This window comes from Thrips palmi, unplaced genomic scaffold (genome assembly GCF_012932325.1).
Source record: "Thrips palmi isolate BJ-2018 unplaced genomic scaffold, TpBJ-2018v1 HiC_scaffold_1, whole genome shotgun sequence".
In the NCBI taxonomy this organism is placed as follows: Eukaryota; Metazoa; Arthropoda; class Insecta; order Thysanoptera; family Thripidae; genus Thrips; species Thrips palmi.
The window spans coordinates 2,395,173-2,420,720 of record NW_023144620.1 but is presented as its reverse complement, the minus strand read 5'-3'; the positions used below and the strand labels follow the sequence as shown (position 1 = coordinate 2,420,720).

Here is a 25,548-nt window from a genome sequence, read left to right as displayed (position 1 = left end):
TTGGCCCACGCCGCCGTAAAAGTCGACGCAGCAGAAACTGGTCCACTTCCGCGTAATTGTGCCTTTGCCTTGGCGCTTTAGCGTTTTAGTGGCGACGCGAAGTTTCGCCCTCCATTCGCAACGCGTGGCGCACGCAAAAAAAATTAAACCAAGCTCAGCTTATGTTTTTGGAGTGGTCTTGCATAAAATTAAAACTTACTTTTGTGATCTCGCGCAGCTAAAAACTTTTTCTATAGTTGGTGCATTTTAGGCGTCTGGAACGGGGTATCGTGAGGTCGTAAAGGGCCCGAAAAACGGACGAAGCGGCGCGAAAGGGCAGTGGTGGATCCAGAGAGGTCTTGAGAGCAAAAACAAGGGGAGGGGGAGAGAAGGTTTCCTATGCACACAGGGGCGTAATGTGACGTGTGCCTACATCCCAGGGGACCTCTCCCACGCTCCCGATCAACAACACAGCCGCAACTGTTTTCGATTTGATATCCTGGTATTGTTGTCTGATGCAAACCGCTCGCAACATTTACAAATTTACAATTTACAATTTTTTTCGGGGGTAGAGAGTTGTTAGCACTGCCTTCACAGCCACCCTCTTCCAGCGGCCGCCGCTGCCGCTGTCCGCACTCTGCACCGCGAATGAGAATGGAGCCTCGTTCCCACATCATAACGCTCGCTCGTTTGAGCGCAAGCGCTTGTGTGCGCCTTGTGCACATTTTGCCGGGTCGCTTTGATAAGCAACAAGGAACTGGCGGCTACACTGCCACGCCGCGCCCTGCCACGCCCTGCCACGCCACGCCCTGCCACGCCGCGCACCACGCCAGTCGCAGCAAAGCGGGGCTGCCACGCTGCCAGCGTTTTGCTGTGCCAAACCGCGGGGACCGCGGCCAGCAGACTGATTCCGCGAGTCGTTATTCGTCGCTCTGTCTCTCCCGCACACCTACGGCACGCCCTGTGAGTGCGAGAGAGACAGAGCGACGAAAACGACTCTCGGAATCGGTCTGCGGTCTGCAGCGCGGCCAGGGAATTCTCTCTGGGCCGGCGCACGGAGTAGAGCAGCCGGCGCGCGGTGTGGAGTGACCGTCGTCGGCCACCGCGTGCCGCGCGTCCGTATTTTGATGCGCGGGCCGCTGGGCTTTGCAGGACCGGACGAGGCGCGCTTCCAATTGAAACCAGACCGGCGGGGGGAAGAGGGGAGGGGAGGGGGAAGAGTGGATGGGGGGTGGGGAGACGCCTGGAAATGACCGCTTCTGAACGCTACCGAGTCAGGATGACGTCATCCGGGCCGCGATCGGCACGGCGTGCGTGCGCTGAGTGCCCCGCGCTTGCACTGTAGTGGCGTGGTGCAGCAGAGTCGCTGCTGGGATAAGACAAAGATGCACGTATGCGGTCGGGTTTACACGACAGTTACGCGAACGACGTGGCCACGGCGTGGCACGGCACGGCAAGGCACGGCAAGGCACGGTGCGGCACGGCACGGCACGGCTGCTAAGCACGGGAAGGCAAGGCACGGCACGGCACGGCGCGGCCAGGGATCGCCGCCTATTGCACTTACGCCGTTCCAGATTTACATCCCAGGACGCCCCCCGACATAATCTGAGCCAGATCTGGATCTGCCCGGTGTGTGTGCGTTTGCTAATTTGTCGGTGTGAGTGTGTCTGTGTGTGTGTGTGTGTGTGCGAGTCCGGTCCGCCGCAAGCGCAATCAAAGTGGTGTAGTATTTTTTCTCTTTCCGTTTGCCCCGTTCAGCGAGGTGCACCTTGGTGGACCCTAGACAGACAGTAGTAGTTCCAGTCGGGTGAAAAAGCATTGCTACTGGCTTGTTGGCGGCAGCCGTCTGATTCCGAACACTGCTTCGTCACTCTGTGTCTCTCGCTCCCCTACGGACCGCCCCACCCGTGTGGAACGAAAGTCTGTAAAGTTGTCGTAGTTTTGTCGTTATTCTGACGATGAATTAACATCAAATACACTTCGTAACTACGACGAAATAACGTCAAACTGAGCGTCAAACGCGTTTGGCGTTAAACAGCAGGTAAATTTGAAGTTTTTTGGTCGTTAAAGTGGTCCGTTTTACTTCAAAAAAACTTCAAAATGACGGTGGGCCATGGAGCAGCGAGCCAAAACAGAAGCCTACTCGCCGAGTATCGAACCGAGACCCTAGCCCACCAACGCATTGGAGGACAAGTGTCGGAGTTCGAAGCCGCTCGGCCAAAGCGACTTGTGGCGGTCGGAGTGCATCGACGCGAACTGCTTCGCCTCGCGCTTCCCGCTCTCGCATTTTGTCGCAGCAACTTAGAGCACTTGATCTAAGTGACGCTACCTGGTTCCTGGTTTTCCAAGGAACTCCCTGGAAATCCCTTTACCATACGTTTCATGGGAAACCAGGAACCGTTTTTACCGTGCTGGAATGTGTTATGTAACACCAGCTGATTCAAACCCCAAGTAGCGTTACTTAGATCAAGTGCTCTAAGTTGCTGCGACAAAATGCGAGAGCGGGAAGCGCGAGGCGAAGCAGTTCGCGTCGATGCACTCCGACCTCCACAAGTCGCTTTGGCCGAGCGGCTTCGAACTCCGACACTTGTCCTCCAACGCGTTGGTGGGCTAGGGTCTCGGTTCGATACTCGGCGAGTAGGCTTCTGTTTTGGCTCGCTGCTCCATAGACCACCGTCATTTTGAAGTTTTTTTGAAGTAAAACGGACCACTTTGACGACAAAAAAACTTCAAATTTACCTGCTGTTTAACGCCAAACGCGTTTGACGCTCAGTTTGACGTTATTTCGTCGTAGTTACGAAGTGTATTTGATGTTAATTCATCGTCAGAATAACGACAAAACTACGACAACTTTACAGACTTTCGTTCCACACGGGCATGAGTGCGAGAGAGACAGAGCGACGAAAACAGTGCACGGAATCAGACGGCAGGGCCCGGCAGGGCCGGCTGGTGAACAGGCTGAGCGAGCAGGCACTTCGGAAGCTGGGACGCCGCATGCAAGGTGACTTCTCCACAAAAAGTGTGTTCTTTGCTGCTATTTCACAGGGAATTCCGGACAGGTGACACGTGACATCACGTGACAAACTGTCAAGTTCTTTGGAAGCAGTGCGAGGCAATGTGTAAAATTCGTTGGAATGCAAATCAGCCAAAAATTAGCCAAGACACTTTTTTGCTGAGCGAAGCGAAGCACCCTGTTGGGGAATTTGAACATCCAAATTGTCCGCCCCCCCCCCCCCCGGATACCTTTAGTTTACTATAGGTATCTTATTATTGATCTTAATCTTATATGTATATATGTATACATAGTCCGAGGTCAATAGTCCGAATTCGATAGTCCGAAGTCGATAGTCCGAAGTCGATAGTCCGAAGTCTATAGTCCAAGCTCTATAGTCCAAGCTCCATAGTCCAAGCTCCATAGTCCAAGCTCCATAGTCCAAGCTCCATAGTCCAAGCTCCATAGTCCAAGCTCCATAGTCCAAGCTCCATAGTCCAAGCTCCATAGTCCAAACTCCATAGTCCAAGCTCCATAGTCCAAGCTCCATAGTCCATATTCTATAGTCCCAGCTCAATAGTCCAAGCTCCATAGTCGTAGCGCCATATGCCAAGCTTCAAAGGCCATTTAGTTTGAGAATAAGATCTGTCACGAGTAGAGTAAGATCTGTCACGAGCCCGTTAGGTTAGGATTGGTTGGACCATTTAGTTTGAGAATATGATCTGTCGAGAGTAGGGAAAGATCTGTCACGAGTAGAGTAAGATCTGTCACGAGCCCGTTAGGTTAGGTAGGGATTGGTTGGACCATTTAGTTTGAGAATATGATCTGTCGAGAGTAGGGAAAGATCTGTCACGAGTAGAGTAAAATATGTCACGAGCCCGTTAGGTTAAGTTAGGATTGCACTCTACCAAAAATGTCCTGTAAATGCCGTTAATTTATTACCAGTTTTCACTGTAGGTCAATGAGGAAGGCGACACGGCAAGCTCATGGTAGAGGGCAGCACCGGGATACGCGCCACGATTTAGCCAGGGGAGCCCCTAGGAGTCTGCCAATTTCGCCCATAACTTCTTTGTCATGCAAGATAGACCCGTAGTGTAAGCGAGCCGATTGTAGGCAACGCTGCTAGCTTCCCAATAAGCTAGTTTTCATACATGTGCGATAATTGCAGTGAGAGCTATAAGTCAAAAACAGCATCCGTGCCGGCTGCCGCCTGGCTGCTAGTGGCGTATATCCCAGTGGCGCCCCTAGCGGCGAACGTCTGCAGTCGCCTTCCCTATTCACAGCGTTTACTGTGATCTGCTCACGGGATTCACTGTGATCTTGTTCACGGTGTTCACTGTGATCTGGTCCCCAGTAAACACTGTGAGTTTGACGCCGCTAAGCACCGAAGTACTGCAAATCAGGCTCCAATTCACGGCGTTTACTGTGGCCAGATCACAGTGAACACTGTAACCGAGATCACAGTGAACGCCGTGAACTAGTTCACAGCAAACGCCGTGAATTGCATAACAGCAAACATTGGTAATAAATTAACGGCGTTGACAGGACATTTTTTGTAGAGTGTGGTTGGACCATTTAGTTTAAAGATCTGTCGACAGTACGGAAAGACCTGCCACGAGTAGAGTAAGATCTGTCACGAGCCCGTTAGGTTAGGTTAGGATTGGTTGGACCACTTAGTTTGAGAATAAGATCTGTCACGAGTAGAGTAAGATCTGTCACGAGCCCGTTAGGTTAGGTTAGGATTGGTTAGACAATTTAGTTTTAGATTATTAGATAGCTTTCCGTCGGTTCAAGGAGAAGCCAACCATTGTCGAATCACAATCCTTCGCGCAAATGCATACTTCCTGGCTATCACCCCCCAAAAAGAAAAGAGGCCCATTTTCAAAATAAACAAATCCTAATTTACTACTGATGAAAATGCATTTCCATCTCCAGCTAAATCCAGCTCAGCATCGAGGCCGAAGGCCTTCCCCTGGCTAGTAAACGAATGATGGAATGCTCAATGAACCGCGACATTTTGTCCCATCTTTTCGACGTGACATCACAGTCCTGGGTTTCCCAGTGTAGGGATTCTATTGTCGACATCAAGAAAGTCGCATCATATGGTATACCCGGCCACGGACCATCGACTGAAGTTACTCCCAGGACAAGAGCCTACTTTTTCGTGTGTTTACTTCTCGAGCTGGGTGGGCGCGGGCCGAGGGAACGTCCCGCAGACTGATGCCTCGAGTCGTCTTCGTCGCTTTGTCTCTCTCGCACCTGTAAGAACGCCCCGTGAGTGCGAGAGAGACAGAGCGACGTCCTTTCGGCGCGACGCTCGCGACGTGGGCACAATAACGCACGTAGGGCCGTGCGAGCGCCTCTCATGCATGTTGCATGTCCTACAGTGTCGCGGATTCCGAGCAGTGCTTGTCCCGTCGCTCTGTCGCTCTCGCACCCTTGCGGAACGCCCCGCGAGTGCGAGAGAGACAGACTGAGCGTTGTTGGGGGGCAGCCTGCTGGATGGGTCGCGATGACGACTTTTGTGTGTCATTTGCCGGAACGTTGCGTCGCCGCTGTACGCGATGCGCGCGTGTCCTTGCACCGCCAAAGACTGATTCCGAGAGTCGCTTTCGTCGCTCTGTCTCTCTCGCACTCGTTGGGCGTCCCGCTGAGGCAAGCGCCACATTCACCCCCTCCATGAAAGAGTCCTGGATCCGCCTCTGGAGGTGGATTCGAACCCGCGCACAGTGGGCCAAGAGCGGTGGAGGCGGCAAAAACTCTAGACGCGTTTCGAGCTTTAGAGTCGCTAAATGGCACTCGAACCGAACGTGTGACCCCACCAATGGATTCCTCGTTCGGAGAGCTATCTATTGGTGGGGGTCACACGTTCTGTTCGAGGCCTGCTTAGCGACCCTGGAGCTCAAAACGCGTCCAGAGCTTTTGGCCGCCTCCACTGGTCTTCTGGCCCACTGTGCCGCGTCCGCGCTGCGCGGGCCGACCGAGGGGCCGACGCAGACCGTTCGCGGCGTGCGGTCGGTGCGGAAGCATTCCCCGCGAGGGCCGCGCGGCGCCAAGCCAGGTCGCTCTGTCTCTCTCGCACTCACGGGGCGTCCCGTGCAGGTGCGAGAGAGACAGAGCGACGAAAACGACTCGGAATCAGTCCGCAGGCCGGGTCAGCGCCGTTAAGCCTGATTAATTGGACCCCGCGCCAATTACCGCTTTTACCGCGCGGTCGCTTTGTCTCTCTCGCACCCTGGAGGGACGCCCCGTGAGTGCGAGAGAGACAGAGCGACGAAAGCGACCCTCGGATTCAGCCCACCGCTCGGTGCACTGCAAGTTGCGTGCGCGCATTTTTCGGCGGATGCTTCGCGGCGCTCGGCGACATAAGCGATGCTTGGCGACGTAAGCGCCGCTTCGGGCGGGGCATGCCAGTGGCGTGGTTTTGAGGAAGGGGGAACTCTGAGGGCAGAGCGCCGGGATTGTGGCGGGTTCGCGTGGGTCCAGCAAGCAGAGCCCCCAGTGGGTTCGACGAGGCCCGATTGGCTGGGCTGAGCGGCGTGGCGTCGCGTAGACGGTGCAAGTTTGGCTGCCTATATCTACGGGGCTGGTCCACCTCGCGGGCTCGATCGAGACCGATGCACAGTGGGCCAGAAGACCGGCGCCGGCGGCCAAAACCCTAGACGCGTGAGTCGCTACTGTAAACAGGACTGGAACCGATCGTGTAACCCCACCAATGGATTCGTCGTTTCGAGAGCAATTCATTGATGGGGTCATGCGTTCAGTTTGAGTCCCATTTAGCTCAACCTCCATCTCGGCTCTGAGAGTGATGCTTCGGATAACCCCGCCCAAGCTTATGTCCCACCTCCCTCAATTTTGCAGGCAATCACATCTCGAAAACGCCTGTTGATAGGCAAACCGCCTCAGCTGAGTAGCCAAACTCATTCATCAATTCATTCAATTCATCAATTCAATCAACTTCCCCGTTCAGAATCCGCACAACTGCCTCTGCGACGAGCAGCGCTTTGGTGCAAGAGCTTTGTGACTTAGCGGCGCTTCCCGCCGAAAACGACTGGCGTTCTGGAGAGCAACAAAGAAAGCTCATGAGCCCGCACAATTTTTGTTGCTGTGGGTTTGTTCGATGGGGCCGTTAAAAACTACTAACGTCGCCTCCGGTGAGGAAGGGAGGGGAGGGGGCGGGAGGGAGTCCCGGTGGGAGCCCCTCTGGACGGCGTCCCGGGCGGGCGGGAGGAGGGGAGGGGAGGGGAGGGGGCGGAGGGGGCATCGCGGGGAAGGGAGGAGGGGGCCGGACTATAAGAAGAGCCGCGGAGCGGTTCAGCGCCCTGTCTGACCGCTCAGTCCCAACCCCACACATTCGACATGAACTCCCTACTGGTGAGTACCGAGTCCACATTTATTTTGCCAGTGCTGCATTGAGTGCGTGTCTCTATTAGCCTTACCTCACGACAAATTAAAAGGAAACCACACTGAAAATTGGAAGGAAAGACTGTGCGCCAAAATATGGTGGGGCAGAAATTCTTGCAAAGTCTGGGTCAGACCTGAGTTTAAAAGTTAAAAGTTTTAAAAATTACTGGTTGATTTTTTTAAATTTAAAAATAAAACAATTGACACCTGGGGTGACTTAACCACAGGTGGTTTAGTGTTCCATATTTGTGCGCATATAAGCCAAGCCATAAATTATATATGTATATAATTTTGAAGACATACACCAGGAACAATATATTTCCATTTTGTGCTTTAAAAAGAGGAGCCTTAAAATTTACCTAACTTATGCGCACAAAAATTTCGCAAACATTAATTGTGTAGTGAGCCGTGTTTAGGGAAGTATCCGCAGCGGCCGCTTGCGGTGCGATGAATCACACTGTAAAAAATTTTGACACGAAATTTCTTGTTGTGGCTAGTGAAACGCCCCTTCTTAGTTATACTTCTAATGAATTTCGTGTGCCAGTGGCAATGAAATCTCGTTCGCCATGGCACACGAAATTTTGTTGGCCACTGGCGATCAGAAGGCTTCTTCCTACGCCAAATGGCAATTTTTGAGTCGTGGCGCTGGCAAGGATACTCGGAACCAATATTGTGAACTTTCTAGTTGTGGCGAGGAGAATTCGTCTCGGGCCGATGAAAAAAGCGGCACGAGCGGTCGGCATAGAACCCGAAACTTCAACTTGGATGTCTTGTGCCCTGACCCCTCGGCCACCGCACCGCTGCTTGGCAGAGCGCTCGACGGAGCTTCATCATGGACTCGCGAGGACTAGTCTGGCCACCACCAGGTGCGGCGAAGCAAAGCATCCTTCCCTTAGCCACGACTTGAAATTTCATAACTGTCGTCAGGGTAGGATGCCTTTTCAGTGCCACACCTATGATTTTTCTTCGCCAAGGGGCTGTTAAATTTAAAGTCGTGGCTGAGGGAAGCATCGTTTTGTTAGCCAAGCGGTAAATTTCACGTTTCGAACTTGGAATTTCATAAGCCACTGGCACTATAAATTCACTGTCGCGGTTTGGAAAGTGACCTTTCCATAGCCAGTGGCGCTTTAAACACACTTTCGTGTCTGGCTAAGAAAATTCAAGAAGCCATTGGCTACATAAATTTAATGGTATTTTTTACAGTGCATCCTAGCGCTGCCGCTCGCAACGCTTAGTTCGTTGCGTCGATCGAAGCCCTAACGTTGCTCTGCCTGGAGTCATCTTCATAGGGAGCGCGGCACTCCGCCGTGAGACTCCCCACTCGCAATGAGGCGAGGAGGTAAACACCCCGCATTTCGTTAGGAGAGGCTAGTGGGGCCCACTAGGAGAGGCACTGCCCGGGCGTTGCGGTGGATTTCTGGGTCAAACGTCAGCGGCCGCGGCCGGCCGGCACGTCCGACGGGCGTCCGACCCGACCACCCGACTGCTGCCGGCCGGTGCGGTGGACGCCACCAGACTGATGCCGAGAGTCGCTTTCGTCGCTCTGTCTCGCTCGCACCTACACGAGGCGTCGCATGAGTGCGAGAGAGACAGAGCGACGAAAACGACTCTCGGAATCAGTCTGCTGCCGACTCCAGAAGCGAAGGGGAAGGAGGTTTAAACGCGCCTCTTGCCTACCTCCCAGGCGTTCATTCCCAGCAGTGCTCCGTCGCTCTGTCTCTCTCGCACCTCTATGAAACGCCACGCCACGCCACGAGTGCGAGAGAGACGGAGTGACGCTGTTCCTGACCTCTCCACGTGCGGAGAAGGGGATTATGACGTCGATGACGTCACATCACATGGAGAAGAGAAGGCGCCGTGGAGGAGCCGCGCTTCGCCGACGAAAGACGCCGACGTAAAATGGAGGTGTTCCAGTCTCGTGTCACGGCGTGGCGTGGCATGGCGTGGCACGGCGTGGCGTGGCGAGGTGTGGCGTGGCACGGCGAGGTGTGGCGTGGCGAGGTGTGGCGTGGCACGGCGAGGTGTGGCGAGGCGTGGTGAGGCATGGCGTGGCGTGGCGATGACGGAATATAGAGCACGGCGTGTGGCCCTGCTTGCCCCGCTCCTCTTTCTGTCCGAATGCTCGCGCAACGCGGTCCTGGAAGCGTCCTGGAAGCGCGGTGGCGGCGTGGCCAAGTCGCGCACTGCAAAACTATACCGGCGAGCGGACGGACGGACGGACGGACGGACAGACAGACAGACAGACAGACAGACAGACAGACAGACAGACAGACAGACAGACGGCGTAAGTCACTCGTCTCACGCGCTGAAGATACGTGGCTACGCGCAAAAGGTACCGAACGTGCGTGTGACGGTATGCAAATGAGTGCACGCGGCTGACGCTGATCCTGGACGCGATCCTGGAAGACGCAGTCCTCGACGCCGCGCTCCTGCACTGACGTGAACCTGGACGATGCCATCCTGCACGACGCGATCCTGGACCGACGTGAACCTGGACGATGCCATCCTGGACGACGCGATCCTGGGCCGACGTGAACCTGGACGATGCCATCCTGGACGACGCGATCCTGGGCCGACGTGAACCTGGACGATGCCATCCTGGACGGCGCGATCTTGGACAACGCGGTTAGAAACGACGTGATCCTGGACTTACGCTCTGGGCGACGTGGTCCTGGACAACGTGATCCTGGACGATGCGATCCTGGACAACGTGATCCTGGACTTACGCTCTGGACGACGCGATCCTGGAGGACGCGATTCTGGATGACGCGATCCTGGACGTGGTGCTGGACACGCGATCCCGGTGGAACCCTCATCGCGGTGAAAGTCCCGCGGAAACGGGGAAGGCGGGGACGACCGGCATCGCGTCGTACGCGTCGCACGCGGTGACCCCGGCATGCAGACGACACCGCGCCGCGGCTTATGTCACACTCGGTCACACACACGCGTCGCGGACGCGCGGGTGAGGCTGAGGGTTCAAATACCGGTTCGTAGGGTTTTTTCTTTTTGACAAATTACGAGTTCCGGCCTACTCGGAGCTGTGTGAAATTTACAGCCAAGCGAGGCGCTGCCGCGAGTCATCCTGGCCGGAAGGGCGCCGCGCCGCGGTGGTATACAGTGGAGTGGGCCAGGACCGGCGCTGGCGGCCGAAACCCTAGACGCGTTTTGATCTCCAGAGTCGATAAATGGGACTCGAACTGAACGTGTGTCTGACCTCACCAATCGTTCAGTTTGCGTCCCATTTAGTGACTCTGGAGCTCAAAACGTGTTTAGAGTTTCAGCCGCCGCCGCCGGTCTTCTGGCCCACTGTCTAACAGTGTAGCGGCGCAACAGTGTAGCGGCGGCGGCGCCGTTTTACAGCGCCGTGGTTTGCACTGCTTTGCACGGCGGCGTCGTCAAGGGCCGCACTGTCGTCGGCGGAGTGTTCGGAGTGATAGAAAGTCGGGCAGCCGGCCGGCGAGCGTCTCGGTCGGTCCCGGCGCCGCGTGCTTACAGTGCGCTTCGCTGGCTTCGCTTCGCACGGCGTGATGCTGCAGGATGGCAGCAGGCAGATCTCGAACAGTGCTTGGTCGCTCTGTCTCTCTCGCACGCCAGCGGGGCGCCCCATGAGTGCGAGAGAGACAGAGCGACGATGGTTCGGAATCAGCCTGCAGGGCTGCAGGAGCCAACCGCCGGAAAGTTCCGTTTTCGTTCCTTCCGGCTCTTGAACTCCCGTAGAAGTTGTGGCGGAGGTCCGTTCCGTCCTCGCTGCCCGCTGTAGGCCACTGGGCATCATTACCAACGTTTCATCACTCTGTCTCTCTCGCACCCACCGGGACGGCCCGCGAGTGCGAGCGAGACAGAGCGACGAAAGCTTGTTTGGGTTCCGTGCCGCGAGAAGCACGGCGGCCAGGAAATCGTCTCCTAATTAAAAGCTCCCGCACTAGAGCCTGCACTAGGAAGACGGGCAGTGCGAAAATCACTCATTACGCCGGCTTCCTCCACAACGGCAAGAGTAGCGCGAGCGGGGGCGTGCACCCGGCGCTACCCCGCGCCGCAGGGACACGCAACCGCACAGTGGGCCAGAAGACCGCGGCGCCGGCGGCAAAAACCCTAGACGCGTTTTGAGCTCCAGAGTCGCTAAACAGGACTCGAGACGAGCGTGTGACCCCACCAATGGATTCCTCGTTCGGAGAGCAATCCATTGGTGGGATCACACGCTCGATTCGAGTCCTATTTAGCGACTCGAGCTCAAAACGTGTCCGGGATTTCGACGGCCTCCCCCGGTCTTCTGGTCCACTGTGCACCAGCGTTTTTAGGGCTACCTTTCACCTACTTTTCTGGCAACACCGTTTGAGAGCGTTCGTAAATGCTGCTGCTGGGCAGGCCAGATCGGATAACTACCTCAGATTGCCTCGGAGCGGTTCATCGGCCAGTGGGGCGGCGCTCTTTGCAAGTTCGAGTGCAGCGAAGTTGGCGTTGGATGGCGTGATCGTGGAGGCGGAGTCCGCTGCAGGCCGCCGCGACCTCGGCACGCGAACTCTTCTCGCTAAACAACAAGGGAAAGGCAGGCCTAAGATTATCCGAAACCAAGGAAAACTGGTAAAACTAAAGCGTTATCATCCACTGTTATCAACTAATGTTTATTAAATCAAGCGTAACAGCTCATCCGCCAAGTTCCCCATCCAACAGGGATTTCCAGGTATGCTTCATTCAAGCAATGCTTCAAGCGTAACTTTAGCTCTCACTAGAGTCCGCCCTTAGTTTGCCTTGAAGCCTCCGGAAAACACAATAAGTTGCGGGGCCTACAGTGCGAGTAGAGAGGTCCTGTTCCCGCACGCCCGCGACCCCTACCCGTACCTAAAGCAAAAACGTGGGGTCCGTCGGTGCGAGAGGACCCACGACAACTCTTCTCGGTTCCCTCCTCGGCCCCTACACCGTGGACGCGCCAGTGAATGGAAGTAAGTGGAGTGTAATGCGAGGCGGCGGCAACTCTAAAGGGGGCGTCCGGGCAGGGGATCCCTGGCGCGTTTATCGTGTACCCCACGTACGCGTTGAACGCGAAGAATGTGCAAGATTTCTGGTGCCACACATGGTGGTCTTACCTTTAGGCGCTTCCCCGATGTGAATGCGGTCAAATTTTGTACAATGAATGGTGATGTTCCCCCCTCCTGCTCTCACTTCGCTGCCAAGTAATCTAAAGTAAAGTGCTGCATCGCCTGGCGGCATCGAAAAAGGGGGGCCGCTCGGGCATCCCTGCGCCTTACGTGACCAATCACTCCCTTTCGGCCCCCGCTGTGTACGGCCAATGGTCAAGGATGCGGCGGGTCTTCCCTGAGGAGGCTTCCGTGTGAGTCGGCGCTATGCCGAGTGAACGCGTTACCCCTTGACTCTCTCCTCTCGTCTCTCTCTGCTTCTCCTCTCTCTCTCTCTCTCTCTCTCTCTCTCTCTCTCTCTCTCTCTCTCTCTCTCTCAGCATGCCTGCGCCTGCACTTTGACAAAATTTACTCATTTCTCTGGCCAGCCGGTACGGCCTACAGCCACAGTGGGTCTGAAGACCGGTGGAGGCGATCAAAATCCAGGACGCGTTTTGAGCTCCAGAGTCGCTAATTGGGACTCGAACCAAACGTGTGACCCCACCAATGGATTGCTCTCCGAACGAGGAATCGATTGGTGGGGTGACAGGCTCGGTTCGAGCTTCATTAAGCGACTCTGGAGCTCAAAACGCGTCTAGAGTTTTGGACCGACTGTGCCGGTCTTCTGGCCCACTGTGGGACACGGGGATCAGATTGGCTGCTCCGACCGTGACTGCAACAGTGCCGCCGCCCGCAGCCGCGACACCAAAACAGCGCGAAACTAGTTCTTAACGGCGGTGTTGTCGTTGACGGCGACCTGGCGGGCCGCAGGGACCAAGGCGGGGACGTCCCGGAGGGTGTGGCAAGCACGTGGCAAGGGGCCGCGGCGGCGCCGGCACCGCCAGCCACCGGCCGTTGGGCAACGCGACGACCCGCGGCCGGCCTGGCGGCTTGCTTCATTTGCTTGGAAGCTGGTTCCGTCTCCGTCGTCCCGCAGACTCCTGTCTGTCTCCCTCGCACCTGTACGGGGCGCCCATGAGTGCGAGAGAGACAGAGACAGGACGCTCGGAGTGAGTCTCCAGCGGCGCTGCCCCCTCCGCGCGCTACTCCGCGCCGCGGCCCGGCCCTGGCGATACCCCGCGCCGACAGAGTCGCTGGTCTTTCCCTGCGGCGCCCTGCGGCGGGCCGGTGGCGCGCTCTGGCGGCGGGGAGCGGCGCCTCGCGCGCGGAGTATCGCCAGCGCTGGGTGCCGGGGAGCCGCGGGGGAGACTCTCTCGCAATGTCATTAGAGAGACTCTGCACTTTCATTAGATAATTAGAGAGACCCTTCACTTTCATTAGAGATACTCCACACTTTATTGGATAGTTAGAGAGACACTGCCCTTTCATGGGAGAGACTCCGCACTTTCATAACGTAATTAGAGAGACCTTGCCCTGTCATTAGAGAGAGAGAGACCTTACACTTACAGAGACCTTGCACTTTCATTAGAGAGACTCTGCACTTACAAAAGAATAGAGAGACTTTGGTTATGCCTCTCAAAGGTTGATGCAACGACTCTACTCGTCCTCTAGTAAAGGTTCTCGAGTATAGGCATGAGCGGGGAGTATCACCAGCAGGAGTGCCACTGAAACCTTAGGCGGAGGGGTGATTCTCTCACTTTGAGAAGAACCTTGATCTATAGTCCGTTCAAACTGGGGAGAAATATGGATTCTCGCGGTCGAGGGCTGCCGCAGTGGTGACTAGGTGGCAGCGGACCTCCTCCTCCTCCTTCTTTCTCTTCTTCTTCTTCTTCTTCTTCTTCTTCTTCTTCTTCTTCTTCTTCTTCTTCTTCTTCTTCTTCTTCTTGCTGCTCGATATCGAGGAAAGAAATGAAACAGCAACGGATCATAACGCGGCTCTCTCCCCTCCGGTTGCAGGTGCTGCTGGCCGTGGTGGCGGTGGCGTCCGCGCTGCCCACGCGCGTCAAGCGCGGCCACATCGAGGAGCACGGCCACGGCCACGCCACGTCGTACCAGAACTTCAACCTGGAGAGCTACCACCCCGTGCCCGTCTACAAGAAGCACGGTGAGTCCACGCCGCCGCGGTCCACGCACTGCTAAGTGGCCGAGGGGGCAAACACTTTTCATGCTTGGGGGGACACAAGATTTCTGTGAGAAGAAATTTCGTCGGATTTTACGTCCGAAATCTGTTTTTTTTTGTGCCTGTTTGGGGGAGGATTTTGGAATTCCGGAGATTTGAAGCGCTCTAAGGGACACAGGATTTCTCGAGTGGCTGCCCCCTCGTAAGTGACTCGGCACTCGTCGCTCACCCTCGCACTCATGTTGTGTGTCGTATGGGTGCGAGAGAGACAGAGCGACAAGTGCGGGCTGCGCGGCATCGGGTGGCAGGCGCGCATCTTGGGAATTTGGAGTAATTTGGGCACTAGGCAGGCCGCCTGGAAAGCCCAGATTCGATTCGATTTAATGCAGTTTCGAACGATTCGCACACATCTACTACGACGCCGGCGCCGCCCTGCGTTGAGGTCTCCCGTCCGAAGCGCGCGGCGTCGCGTCGCGCTGCAGCGCACAGTGGCCGCCAGTGTGGAGGCGGCCAAAACTCAAGACGCGTTTTGAGCTCCAGAGTCGCTAAGCAGGACTCGAACTGAACGTGTGACCCCACCAATGGATTGCTCTCCGAACGAGGAATCCATTGGTGGGGTCACACGTTCGGCTCGATTCCTGCTTAGCGACCCTGCGGCTCAAAACGCGTCCGGGCCGGGATTTTGACCGCCTCCACCGGTCTTCTGGCCCACTGTGCACCTCGTGCTGTTCACATCGCATCTCATTATCACACCGCCTTGTCCGTTGCAGAGCACGTCGTCCACAAGGCGTCCTACGAGCACCTCTCTTCGGACGACGGCGACCTCGGCGGCCACGCCGCGCTGAGCCTCGGCGAGCACGACGAGGGCTACGGCCTGGGCGAGGGCTCCTACCACCGCTCGTCGCTCACCGACGGCACGGACCACGGCGACGACGGGTACGCGCACCTCGGCGCGGCCGCGGTGTCCGAGGACGCCGAGGAGGGCTACGAGGGCCACGGCAGCTACTAAGGGTCGGCGGCAAGTCACTTCGCTCCTCGTCCTCATCTTCACCCCCATGTTCATCTCGTGGCGTCGTCAGCGTTCGCGTTTCTTCTGTTTCCGGAAAGCATGCGCGGATCCAGGGGGATGTCCCCATCACCACTTTGGCCCTAAAGGCGGCGAAACCACCTGGAAAGTAGGACTTTGCCCCTAAAGAATGGCCAAAAGTCGGACTTTGCCCTTATAGAATGGCCAAAAGTCGGACTTTGCCCCTATAGAATGGTCAAAAGTCGGACTTTGTCCCATGGATAGGCGAAAAGCCGGACTTTGCCCTGGATAGGCGAAAAGTTAGACTTTGCCCCTAAAGATAGGCGAAAAGTCGGACTTTGCACGTGTAGATAGGCAACTTTTGCGACATCACCTTTTTTGAATCCTCCCTCTGGATCCGCCCTTCGAAAGACGTGACGTCTGCAGCGCAGTCCTGCATGCCCTGTGCCGCCCCTCTCACAGGGCGACGGGTGCGAAGAAGTCATTACCGTTCTCACCGTCATATTCACCATCATCTTCATCGTCACCTACAACAGAACAAAGAAAATCGTCACTCTATCATCATTGAATCATCATTGAACCATTATTGAATCATCATTGAATCATCAATGTATCATCACGAATCATTGCTCGATTTCCATGTTCGCCTTCACGACAAACTATTCTCTGCTGTTGCAGTCGGCCTGCCAGTACGTAAAGAGTTACTCCGCTCGCCTCTGTATTGTGATAATTCATGTAAGGATTTATTTCCACCAAATCTCGGAATCGGGATTTTCTAGGTGTATTTTTTTACGACTGTTGACTGTGTTTATTTAGTGTTGTTTAGTGATTAAGTCTGTTTATCCGCGATGTGCGGTTCCTTTTTTATACAATAAAAACTCGTCTCTGGGATGTTACCAGAAACTTGCCTTCATAGACGCACCCCCCTGAATGGCATCCGATTTCAAACCAGCCAGCCTGGCGCTTCTCACATTTTCCACGCAAACAAAAACGAGAAGGAAAAAAAAGACACGAAATGAAAACATGTCGGCTGTTGTCGGGACGCGCACCTCAGAGGCTGCTACTTGCGAGACCCGCGCGCGAAAAGAATGTCTACTTTTTAGCTCTGTTTGCACAAACAAAGGCGATGCGTGGCTGTAAGGACCTGCAGACTGATTCCGAGAGTCGTTTGCGTCGCTCCGGCTCTCTCGGACTCACGGGGCGTCCCTTCTGGGTGCGGGAGAGACAGAGCGACGAAAACGACTCTCGGAATCAGCCTGCTGCATGAAAAATTGAACCGGCGAGCCTTATGCCGCGCTTCTTCCACCCTCGGTACATATTCCGCCCAGTCCTCGCTGGAGGCCGATTCCGAGAGTCGTCGCTCTGTCTCTCTCGCACTCACGGGGCGTCCCCTGCAGGTGCGAGAGAGACAGAGCGACGCTGTTCGGAGCGGGTCCGCTGCTCGCGCCCCCTTTTGCGTACTTTTTATTTCCTCACACATAAAGACCCTCTCCGGGTTGACACCTCCACACATGGGATCGGACACTTCCCGAGCCGAGGCGGGGAAGGAAGGAAAAAGGAGGGGGGGGGGATTTGCAAAGCCTTTCTCACTCTCGCCTTGTTTGCAGAGGCCGGGCCTTCCTTGCGGCTCGCTGCCGCGCGAGGCAAGCGAAGCACGCCGCATGCCCATCCGGTTTAAAAAGTCTCATTCTGCCAATTTTTTTTCGCACCTTTTTTTTTGCTCCTTTTTGGTGTTAATTGTTGTTGGCGGAGGACGCGGCCACCTTGCTGGGAAAATGCTGCTGCTTGTCGGTAGATTTTTTTAGTGTGCCAAATGACGAAATGGAGTGATGGGTGCCAAATCACCTAGATAAGTGATTCACTTGTTTGTTTTTTTTTGTTTTTTTTTTAATTTTGATCACGGTGGCACTAAATTTGAGCGTGGGTAACGGGGCCTTGGGAACGAAAGGCAGCTTGCATGTTGCTCCGAGGCGGGGCGGGGCGTACCGGCTGGAAGACTCCGCGCCCCGCCACGCCCCACCCCTCCCCGCCTCACCCCACTGTGATTGGAGCAATCGCCACGTCAGTCTATCATTCAATCAACGGCCCAGTCAGCGAGCGAGTCCTATCCCCTTGAGTTAGTCAGGCAGACAGACAGACAGACAGCTGGGCGCAAATGGGCCCAAACGGGCATGGAGATACGCAGCTCCGCGGGGCAAGCAAGCCGAGACAGCCAAGCGGAGCGTGCATAGGCATGCTGGGCCCGGCCGGCACGCATCAGACAGTCAAATGACTTTCCCGAACGCGTCGTCGGCGGGGTGTACCCGACAAGCAGTCGCACCGGCCAAGCTGCACTCGGAAGAAAACGGCTTAGGCCCTCCCCCCCAAAAAAAATGGTTTCTGGACTGAATGTTTTATTTTCTTGGATTTTTTTTAAAGACAAAACGTCTTGACACAAGAAAATTTTTATGAACTATGTAATAAATTTGTACATAACAAAAGTTTGGATCAAGAAAAAAGTTCTTCAAATAAAGAGCAACCAGGAACAAGTTTTTTTTTTTAAATCCAAGAAGTCAATTTTTTGGTGCAATTGGTGAAATCGAAGCTTGCAGAGGAAACGAACAACCCAACCCGGTTGGACCAAAAAAAGAATGTTAGTTAATAAGTCTCGTACACACGCTAAAAATTCATGCGAAGAATTTTGTAAATATGTTTGTACCTATGGGTACAAACTAGTCTTGTAGGTTTGTAGGTTTATCATAGAGCGAAATACCTCGTCATTGACGAAGTTTTCTCTTTGTAAGCTCAAAATACTTCATCATAAAAAGGTAACTTTTGTTTGTAAAGCGCTTAATATAGTTTGTAAGGTTCGGAGCGTGCAGCGACAGGGCGTTGCATCTGCCGTTCGAAAGACCCGGCGGAACGATTCGCGGATTCGATGAGAAAATTCCAAAAACGGAGCCGTAGTTTCAGGCTTTCAATCTTGAGTGATGGAAGGGTGAAGTGGAGTGTGAGGAGCGGCGCGTAGCAGCGCCGAGGCGCGGCGGCGCGGCGCATTCCGCGGCCATGCGGCGGCGGCCGTCCCGGGGTGGGGGAACTCGAGGGGAAGCTCCGCCTCACCCATTCGCCCAATCATATTTTAAATTGAGTTCCTCCAACATCGAGAGCTAGGAGCCGAGCCGAGCCGAGCCGAGCCGAGCCGAGCCGAGCCGAGCCGAGCCGAGCCGAGCCGAGCCGAGCCGAGCCGAGCCGAGCCGAGCCGAGCCACATGCAAAGGGAATCATTAGGAAGAGCACTCGAGCCGCAGCAGGCCGATTCCGAGAGTCGTTTTCGTCGCTCTGTCTCTCTCGCACCTACACGGGACGCCCCGTGAGTGCGAGAGAGACAGAGCGACGACACGAAAGGGCAGCAGCACGCTGACAGTAAGGGGTATTGAAATGCACGTTTTTTTGAATTCCATACCGGCACACTCGGAAAAGGGTTCATTCTTACCTAAAACCACCGCAAACCAAATTTGAGACCGATCGAAAAATATTTAAGGGTCGCTACAATGGCTGAAAGTTGTAAATTTGACGTAATTTTTGAAACTATACAACTTTGGAGTATTTGAAGCCCTGCGCAGCCGGTGTTGGTCCTAGCTTGTTGCCCCCGGAGACTTTTTTTTTCCGGGATCCAGGCCGACCTAAAGAACCCTACGGGATGCATTTTGAGCGAATGATAACGGAACTGGGTCCATTTTACGCTCAAAAAAGTGTATTTTTCTCCGCTTTTAGGGTTTTAGAGGCCTACCAAACTTTTGCCTTGCGTCACAAGAAATCTAAACTCATGTATGTTAAAAGAAAAAAGGTTGCTCTTTCAAATGGCGGTCACGGAAACAGTCTGCGATTTTTGGTTTAGGCTCCAGAGCCGTTTAAAGTTGAAAAATGGATTTTATTTTAGTGAAAATTGGAGCAAATGTTCACCCGTAGTCACGTGCGACGTATGGTTTGGCCACTAGCGCTACCCGGCGAAGTGCAGGCGGTGCGCTGTGGTGGGAGAAACTTCCCGGGTAGAAATGTACGGCTTTTATACGGCTGCTAAATATTTTGTGATCAAAGTAAGGCGAAGGCGTTCGAAAAATACCCCCCCAGCGCTGACGCTCTGGCCCGGCCCAGCGGATCCGCTCTTGTCTCGCAAGCGGCAGGTTTGTGGATCGACGCCAGTGGTCTCTCTTTTGCTGCAGCGACCAGCGATGCGGCACCTCTTTGCCGATATTTTGTCTTTGCCTTCTGGACATCTTTTTAAGGTTGTTTAAAAAGACGTCGAAAAGCGGCCGGCCAGAGACTGGCAAAACGCCCGCAAAATATCCGAATATTTTGTCGACATCTTGCTGACACAGTCCAAACATAATCCGGGAATTTTTCGAACGCCTTGGCGTTACTTTGATCTCAAAATATTCTGCATCCGTATAAAAGCCGTACATTTCTACCCGTGAAGCTTCTCCCACCACAGCGCACCGCCTGCACTTCGCCGGGTAGCGCTAGTGGCCAAACCATACGTCGCACGTGACTACGAGTGAACATTTGCTCTAATTTTCACTAAAATAAAATCCATTTTTTAACTTTAAACGGCTCTGGAGCCTAAACCAAAAATCCTAGACTGTTTCCGTGACCGCCATTTAAAAGAGCAACCTTTTTTCTATCAAAATACATGGGTTTGGATTTCTTGTGATGCAAGGCAATAGTTTGGTAGGCCTCTAAAACCCTAAAAGCGGAGAAAAATACACTTTTTTGAGCGTAAAATGGACCCAGTTCCGTTATCATTCGCTCAAAATGCATCCCGTAGGGTTCTTTTGGTCGGCCTGGATCCCGGGAAAAAAAAGTCTGCGGGGGCAACAAGCTAGGACCAACACCGGCTGCGCAGGGCTTCAAATACTCCAAAGTTGTTCAGTTTCAAAAATTACGTCAAATTTACAACTTTCAGCCATTGTAGCGACCCCTAAATATTTTTCGATCGGTCTCAAATTTGGTTTGCGGTGGTTTTATGTAAGAATGAACCCTTTTCCGAGTGTGCCGGTATGGAATTCAAAAAAACGTGCATTTCAATACCCCTTAGCTGACAGTGGCGCGGCGTGACTCGGCGGCTCTGATTGGTCGACTGGAATTTGTTGCCGGTCCAACAAGCAGGCCGGGGCGCGCTCTCGACGCCGCAGCTGGAACTAGGAACGCCAAATATGCAGATTTTTCATTTACGAATGAATGAATGAATTGAATGAATGAATGAATAATGAAGAAGAATAAGAATGAATTGAGAATGAAAAGAAGATGAACCTTCAAATGCACCGAATGCTTGTGGGCTGAGTATGCTTTCCTTGTGTGTGAGATTTGGCGTAGAATGGTTTGAACGTTCGCTTCAGTTCTCCCAGTGCACCACGCCAGAAATTCGATCACGTGACGCCACACTGCTTTCCTTCGTCCCTGGTTCCAGCAAGTGATGAGACATATCGTTCTCGACACATTTTTGATTTAGCTGAAACGCGCGTGAAATGTTTCCACTCTGCCGTCTTAACGACGTGAAATGTCACAGTTGCGAGGGTGGCTGCTCGGGCTTGCCGCCTGCCGTTTCCCAGGGAACTCCCTGGAAATCCATTGACCATACGTTTCATGGGAACCCCACGAACCGTTTTACCGTGCTGGAAGTGTATGTAACACCAGCTGATTCAAACCCCAAGTAGCGTTACTTAGATCAAGTGCTCTAAGTGCTGCGACAAAATGCGAGAGCGGGAAGCGCGAGGCGAAGCAGTTCGCGTCGATGCACTCCGACCTCCACATCGCTTTGGCCGGCGGCTTCGAACTCCGACACTTGTCCTCCAACGCGTTGGTGGGCTAGGGTCTCGGTTCGATACTCGGCGAGTAGGCTTTTGTTTTGGCTCGCTGCTCCATAGACCACCGTCATTTTGAAGTTTTTTGAAGTAAAACGGACCACTTTGACGACAAAAAACTTCAAATTTACCTGCTGTTAACGCCAAACGCGTTTGACGCTCAGTTTGACGTTATTTCGTCGTAGTTACGAAATGTATTTGATGTTAATTCATCGTCAGAATAACGACAAAACTACGACAACTTTACAGACTTTCGTTCCACACGGGAAGCAGGCCGGGGCGCGCTCTCGACGCCGCAGCGGGAACTAGGAACGCCAAAATACATGCAGATTTTTCATTTACGAATGAATGAATGAATGAATGAATGAATGAATGAATGAATGAATGAATGAATGAATGAATGAATGAATGAATGAATGAATGAACCTTCAAATGCACCGAATGCTTGTGGGCTGAGTATGCTTGTCCCTTGTGTGTGAGATTTGGCGTAGAATGGTTTGAACGTTCGCTTCAGTTCTCCCAGTGCACCACGCCAGAAATTCGATCACGTGACGCCACACTGCTTTCCTTTCGTCCCTGGTTCCCCAGCAAAGTGATGAGACATATCGTTTCTCGACACATTTATTGATTTAGCTGAAACGCGCGTGAAATTGTTTCCACTCTGCCGTCTTAACGACGTGAAATGTCACAATGTTGCCGAGGGTGGCTGCTCGGGCTTGCCGCCTGCCGCCGCCCCGGGCGACGCGTGCCATGGCAGTGTGCCATGGCAGTCAACGCGTCGCGACGCCCCGCCGAGCGCCGCCCGGGGGCACAGTGGGCCAGAAGACCCGCGCTGTCGACCAAAACTCCAGACGCGTTTTGAGCTCCAGAGTCGCTATGGGACACGATCCGAACGTTACCCCCACCAATAGATTCCTCGTTCGGAGAGCAATCAACTGGTGGGGTCACACGCTCGGTTCGAGGCCCATTTAGCCACAGTGGGTCAGAAGGCCTGTGGAGGCGGTCAAAATCCCGGATGCGTTTTGAGATTTAGAGTAGCTAAATAGGACTCGAACCGAACGTGTGACCCCACCAATGGATTGCTCTCCGTGCGAGGAATCCATTGGTGGGGTCACACGCTCGGTTCGTGTTCCGTTTAGCGACTCTGGAGCTCAAAACGCGTCTAGAGTTTTGGCGGCGCCGGTGCCGGTCTTCTGGCCCACTGTGCGGCAACCCCACGCGGAAGGAAGAAGCCCCGGACAAGACAGGGAACGCAGAGCCCCAGCACGGACGAGGCGAGATCCCCGTGGCGACGGCGGCGCGCGGGAGTTAGTGGCGCCAATGATGACAACGCAAGCGGCAATTTGGCTGCTAGGCCCGTGGGTCCGTGCCGCGCCTCGACTTGCGGCCCCGGAGACGCTGCCTGGCCCCCCGGGGGGCCTTCCTCGGACGTCGGGGCTCGCTGGGGCGTGCTGCAGACTGATTCCGAGATTCGTTGCTCTGTCTCTCTCGCACCTGCACGGGACGCCCCGGCTGTGCGAGAGAGACAGAGAGCAGCTCCAGACAAAAAAAAACACTTGGCCGGGGACCCCCTCAGATCTGGCTCCCTCCCGGTTTTTTTGGTTCCTGTAGTGAATACGAATTGCCGAAACACAAATTGGGCCGGATCCAACACCGATTGGCTTTTTGGTAGAGGTCAAAAACCCCTAAAAATGGCTGTTTTTGAGGGTTTGGGGCTTTTTGGGATCCCGGAACCTGCTGGCCAAAAAATCTACCAAGGTGTCGTTTCCGAAAGAAAAAAGTGCGATCTTTCGAATGCCGGGTCGCGCGAGGCTCTGCGACGTCGAGTTTGGACGCTACGGGCTCTCAAAGTTGCTGAATTTCACTATTTTTACTGAAGATTTGAGCGTATCAGGGCCGTTCGAAGCAGAACATCGGGGATTTCGCTCCTCTTTGGCTTAAATGGTGCCTACCCATAGGTAAACACCCCCACAAAATTTCAGCCATCTCAGGCAATTATTACTGGAACTGTGAGCAATTGAAGTTATGGGTCATTTTACCACTAAACTTAGGTGGTTTTGGGTCCAGAAAAAATATTTTTTTCAACTATCTCTATTTGATCAGCACCTCTTGAAACGTATTTTTAACATGGTGCCTCAAAACATTTTTTTTTTGAGAATAAAGTTGAGAAACCTAGTTTAGTTATTTGGACTTTATTCTCAAAAATAATGTTTTGAGGCACCATGTTAAAAATACGTTTCAAGAGGTGCTGATCAAATAGAGATGGTTGAAAAAAATATTTTTTCTGGACCCAAAACCACCTAAGTTTAGTGGTAAAATGACCCATAACTTCAATTGCTCACAGTTCCAGTAATAATTGCCTGAGATGGCTGAAATTTTGTGGGGGTGTTTACCTATGGGTAGGCACCATTTAAGCCAAAGAGGAGCGAAATCCCCGATGGTCTGCTTCGAACGGCCCTGATACGCTCAAATCTTCAGTAAAAATAGTGAAATTCAGCAACTTTGAGAGCCCGTAGCGTCCAAACTCGACGTCGCAGAGCCTCGCGCGACCCGGCATTCGAAAGATCGCACTTTTTTCTTTCGGAAACGACACCTTGGTAGATTTTTTGGCCAGCAGGTTCCGGGATCCCAAAAAGCCCCAAACCCTCAAAAACAGCCATTTTTAGGGGTTTTTGACCTCTACCAAAAAGCCAATCGGTGTTGGATCCGGCCCAATTTGTGTTTCGGCAATTCGTATTCACTAGAGGAACCAAAAAAACCGGGAGGGAGCCAGATCTGAGGGGGTCCCCGGCCAAGTGTTTTTTTTTGTCTGGAGCTGCTCAGAGCGACGACTCTGGGAATGCTGGGCGGGGCGTGCCCGATCCATGACGACGCCACTCCCGGTGCGTGTATTGTGTTGTTAGGACATCGCGTCACGAGGGCAGTGGCAGTTAGCAGTAATTATGCCCTCCTGCAGAGCGCACTCCGTCTCTCTCGCACCCGCGGGGCGTCCCGGTGGGGTGCGAGAGAGACAGAGCGATCGGCCGGTCGAGCTCCCGGCGAAAGTCACCCCTTGCCGCAGGGCGGCAGCGCGCCGCACAGTGGGCCAGAAGACCGGTGGAGCGGCCAAAATTCTAGACGCGTTTTGAGCTCCAGAGTCGCTAAATGGGACTCGAACCGAACGTGTGACCCCACCAATCGATTCCTCGTTCGGAAAGCAATCCATTGGTGGGGTCACACGTTCAGTTCGAGTCCTGTTTAGCGACTCTGGAGCTCAAAACGCGTCTAGAGTTTTGGCCGCTCCACCGGTCTTCTGGCCCACTGTGCGCCGTCGGCAGCGCCCCAGGGGCGGAACGGGAACGGGGGGATGGCAACTACTGTATCGCTGTCACGCGCGCCAACACAAGCGCATGTCACGACCTGCGAAAATAAATAGATAATTGCGTTCGGAGACGCCCTGTGGAGCGACGCGCGTTGCAGTAGTGGGACTGTGCCGTCAACGGGGGTGACTTTGGACGCCCGGGGAGATTTGGAACAGGCTCCCTATCAGCCTGCACGGAAATCTAAGAACGCCGCACCCGTGCGAAGTTCACTGGTTGAATGCGCTAAAAAATAGTACGAAAAATATCACGAATTGCAAAGGGTACCACGAAAATCAGTCAGAGAACGGAAATGTGTTACGTGTTTGCAGGCCCGGAGCCCGATGCCATAGCAAAGTCGGTTCCTGGTTTTCCCAGGTAGCAAGTCATCAGCGATCTCCAGGGAGTTCCTGGGAAAACCAGGAACCGTTTTCACCGCGGCGAGTTGACAACCCCACTGTGTGTAAGTGGTAGTCCATCAGTAGCCGCAGCCCCGCCCGCTTCCTCCCAAAGGAGCATTTAGTCGTGTGAGCATCCCACGACCAGCGGCCAGGCGACGGATTCCGAGAGTCGCTTTCCGTCGCCCTGTCTCTCTCGCACTCATGGGGCGTCCCGTATGGGTGCGAGAGAGACAGAGCGACGAGAGCGACTCTGCGGGGCCCGGCCGCAGGAAGGGCCGCACAATGACCAGTGTCCGACCGGCTATCACTCGCCGGGCTCGGGCGATCGTGTAAAACGCACTCGAGTCCTGACGCGCTGACAGCTGCCGTCGCCTCCTGTCAAAACACTGCAGGTGTCCATGCAGGGCTCATTCCGGACTCATTGTGGTCCAGAT

General features: G+C 54.2%; 1 protein-coding gene across 1 annotated transcript; it reads left to right on the top strand.

The window, feature by feature from the left end:
* Positions 1-7,307: 7,307 nt before the first annotated feature.
* On the top strand, positions 7,308-16,419 carry LOC117641321. Its single transcript, XM_034378545.1, has 3 exons — positions 7,308-7,345; positions 14,347-14,494; positions 15,280-16,419. Exons 1-3 carry the CDS (start codon positions 7,331-7,333, stop codon positions 15,516-15,518), a joined length of 402 nt encoding a protein of 133 aa, XP_034234436.1. The 5' UTR covers positions 7,308-7,330; the 3' UTR covers positions 15,519-16,419.
* Positions 16,420-25,548: the final 9,129 nt, after the last annotated feature.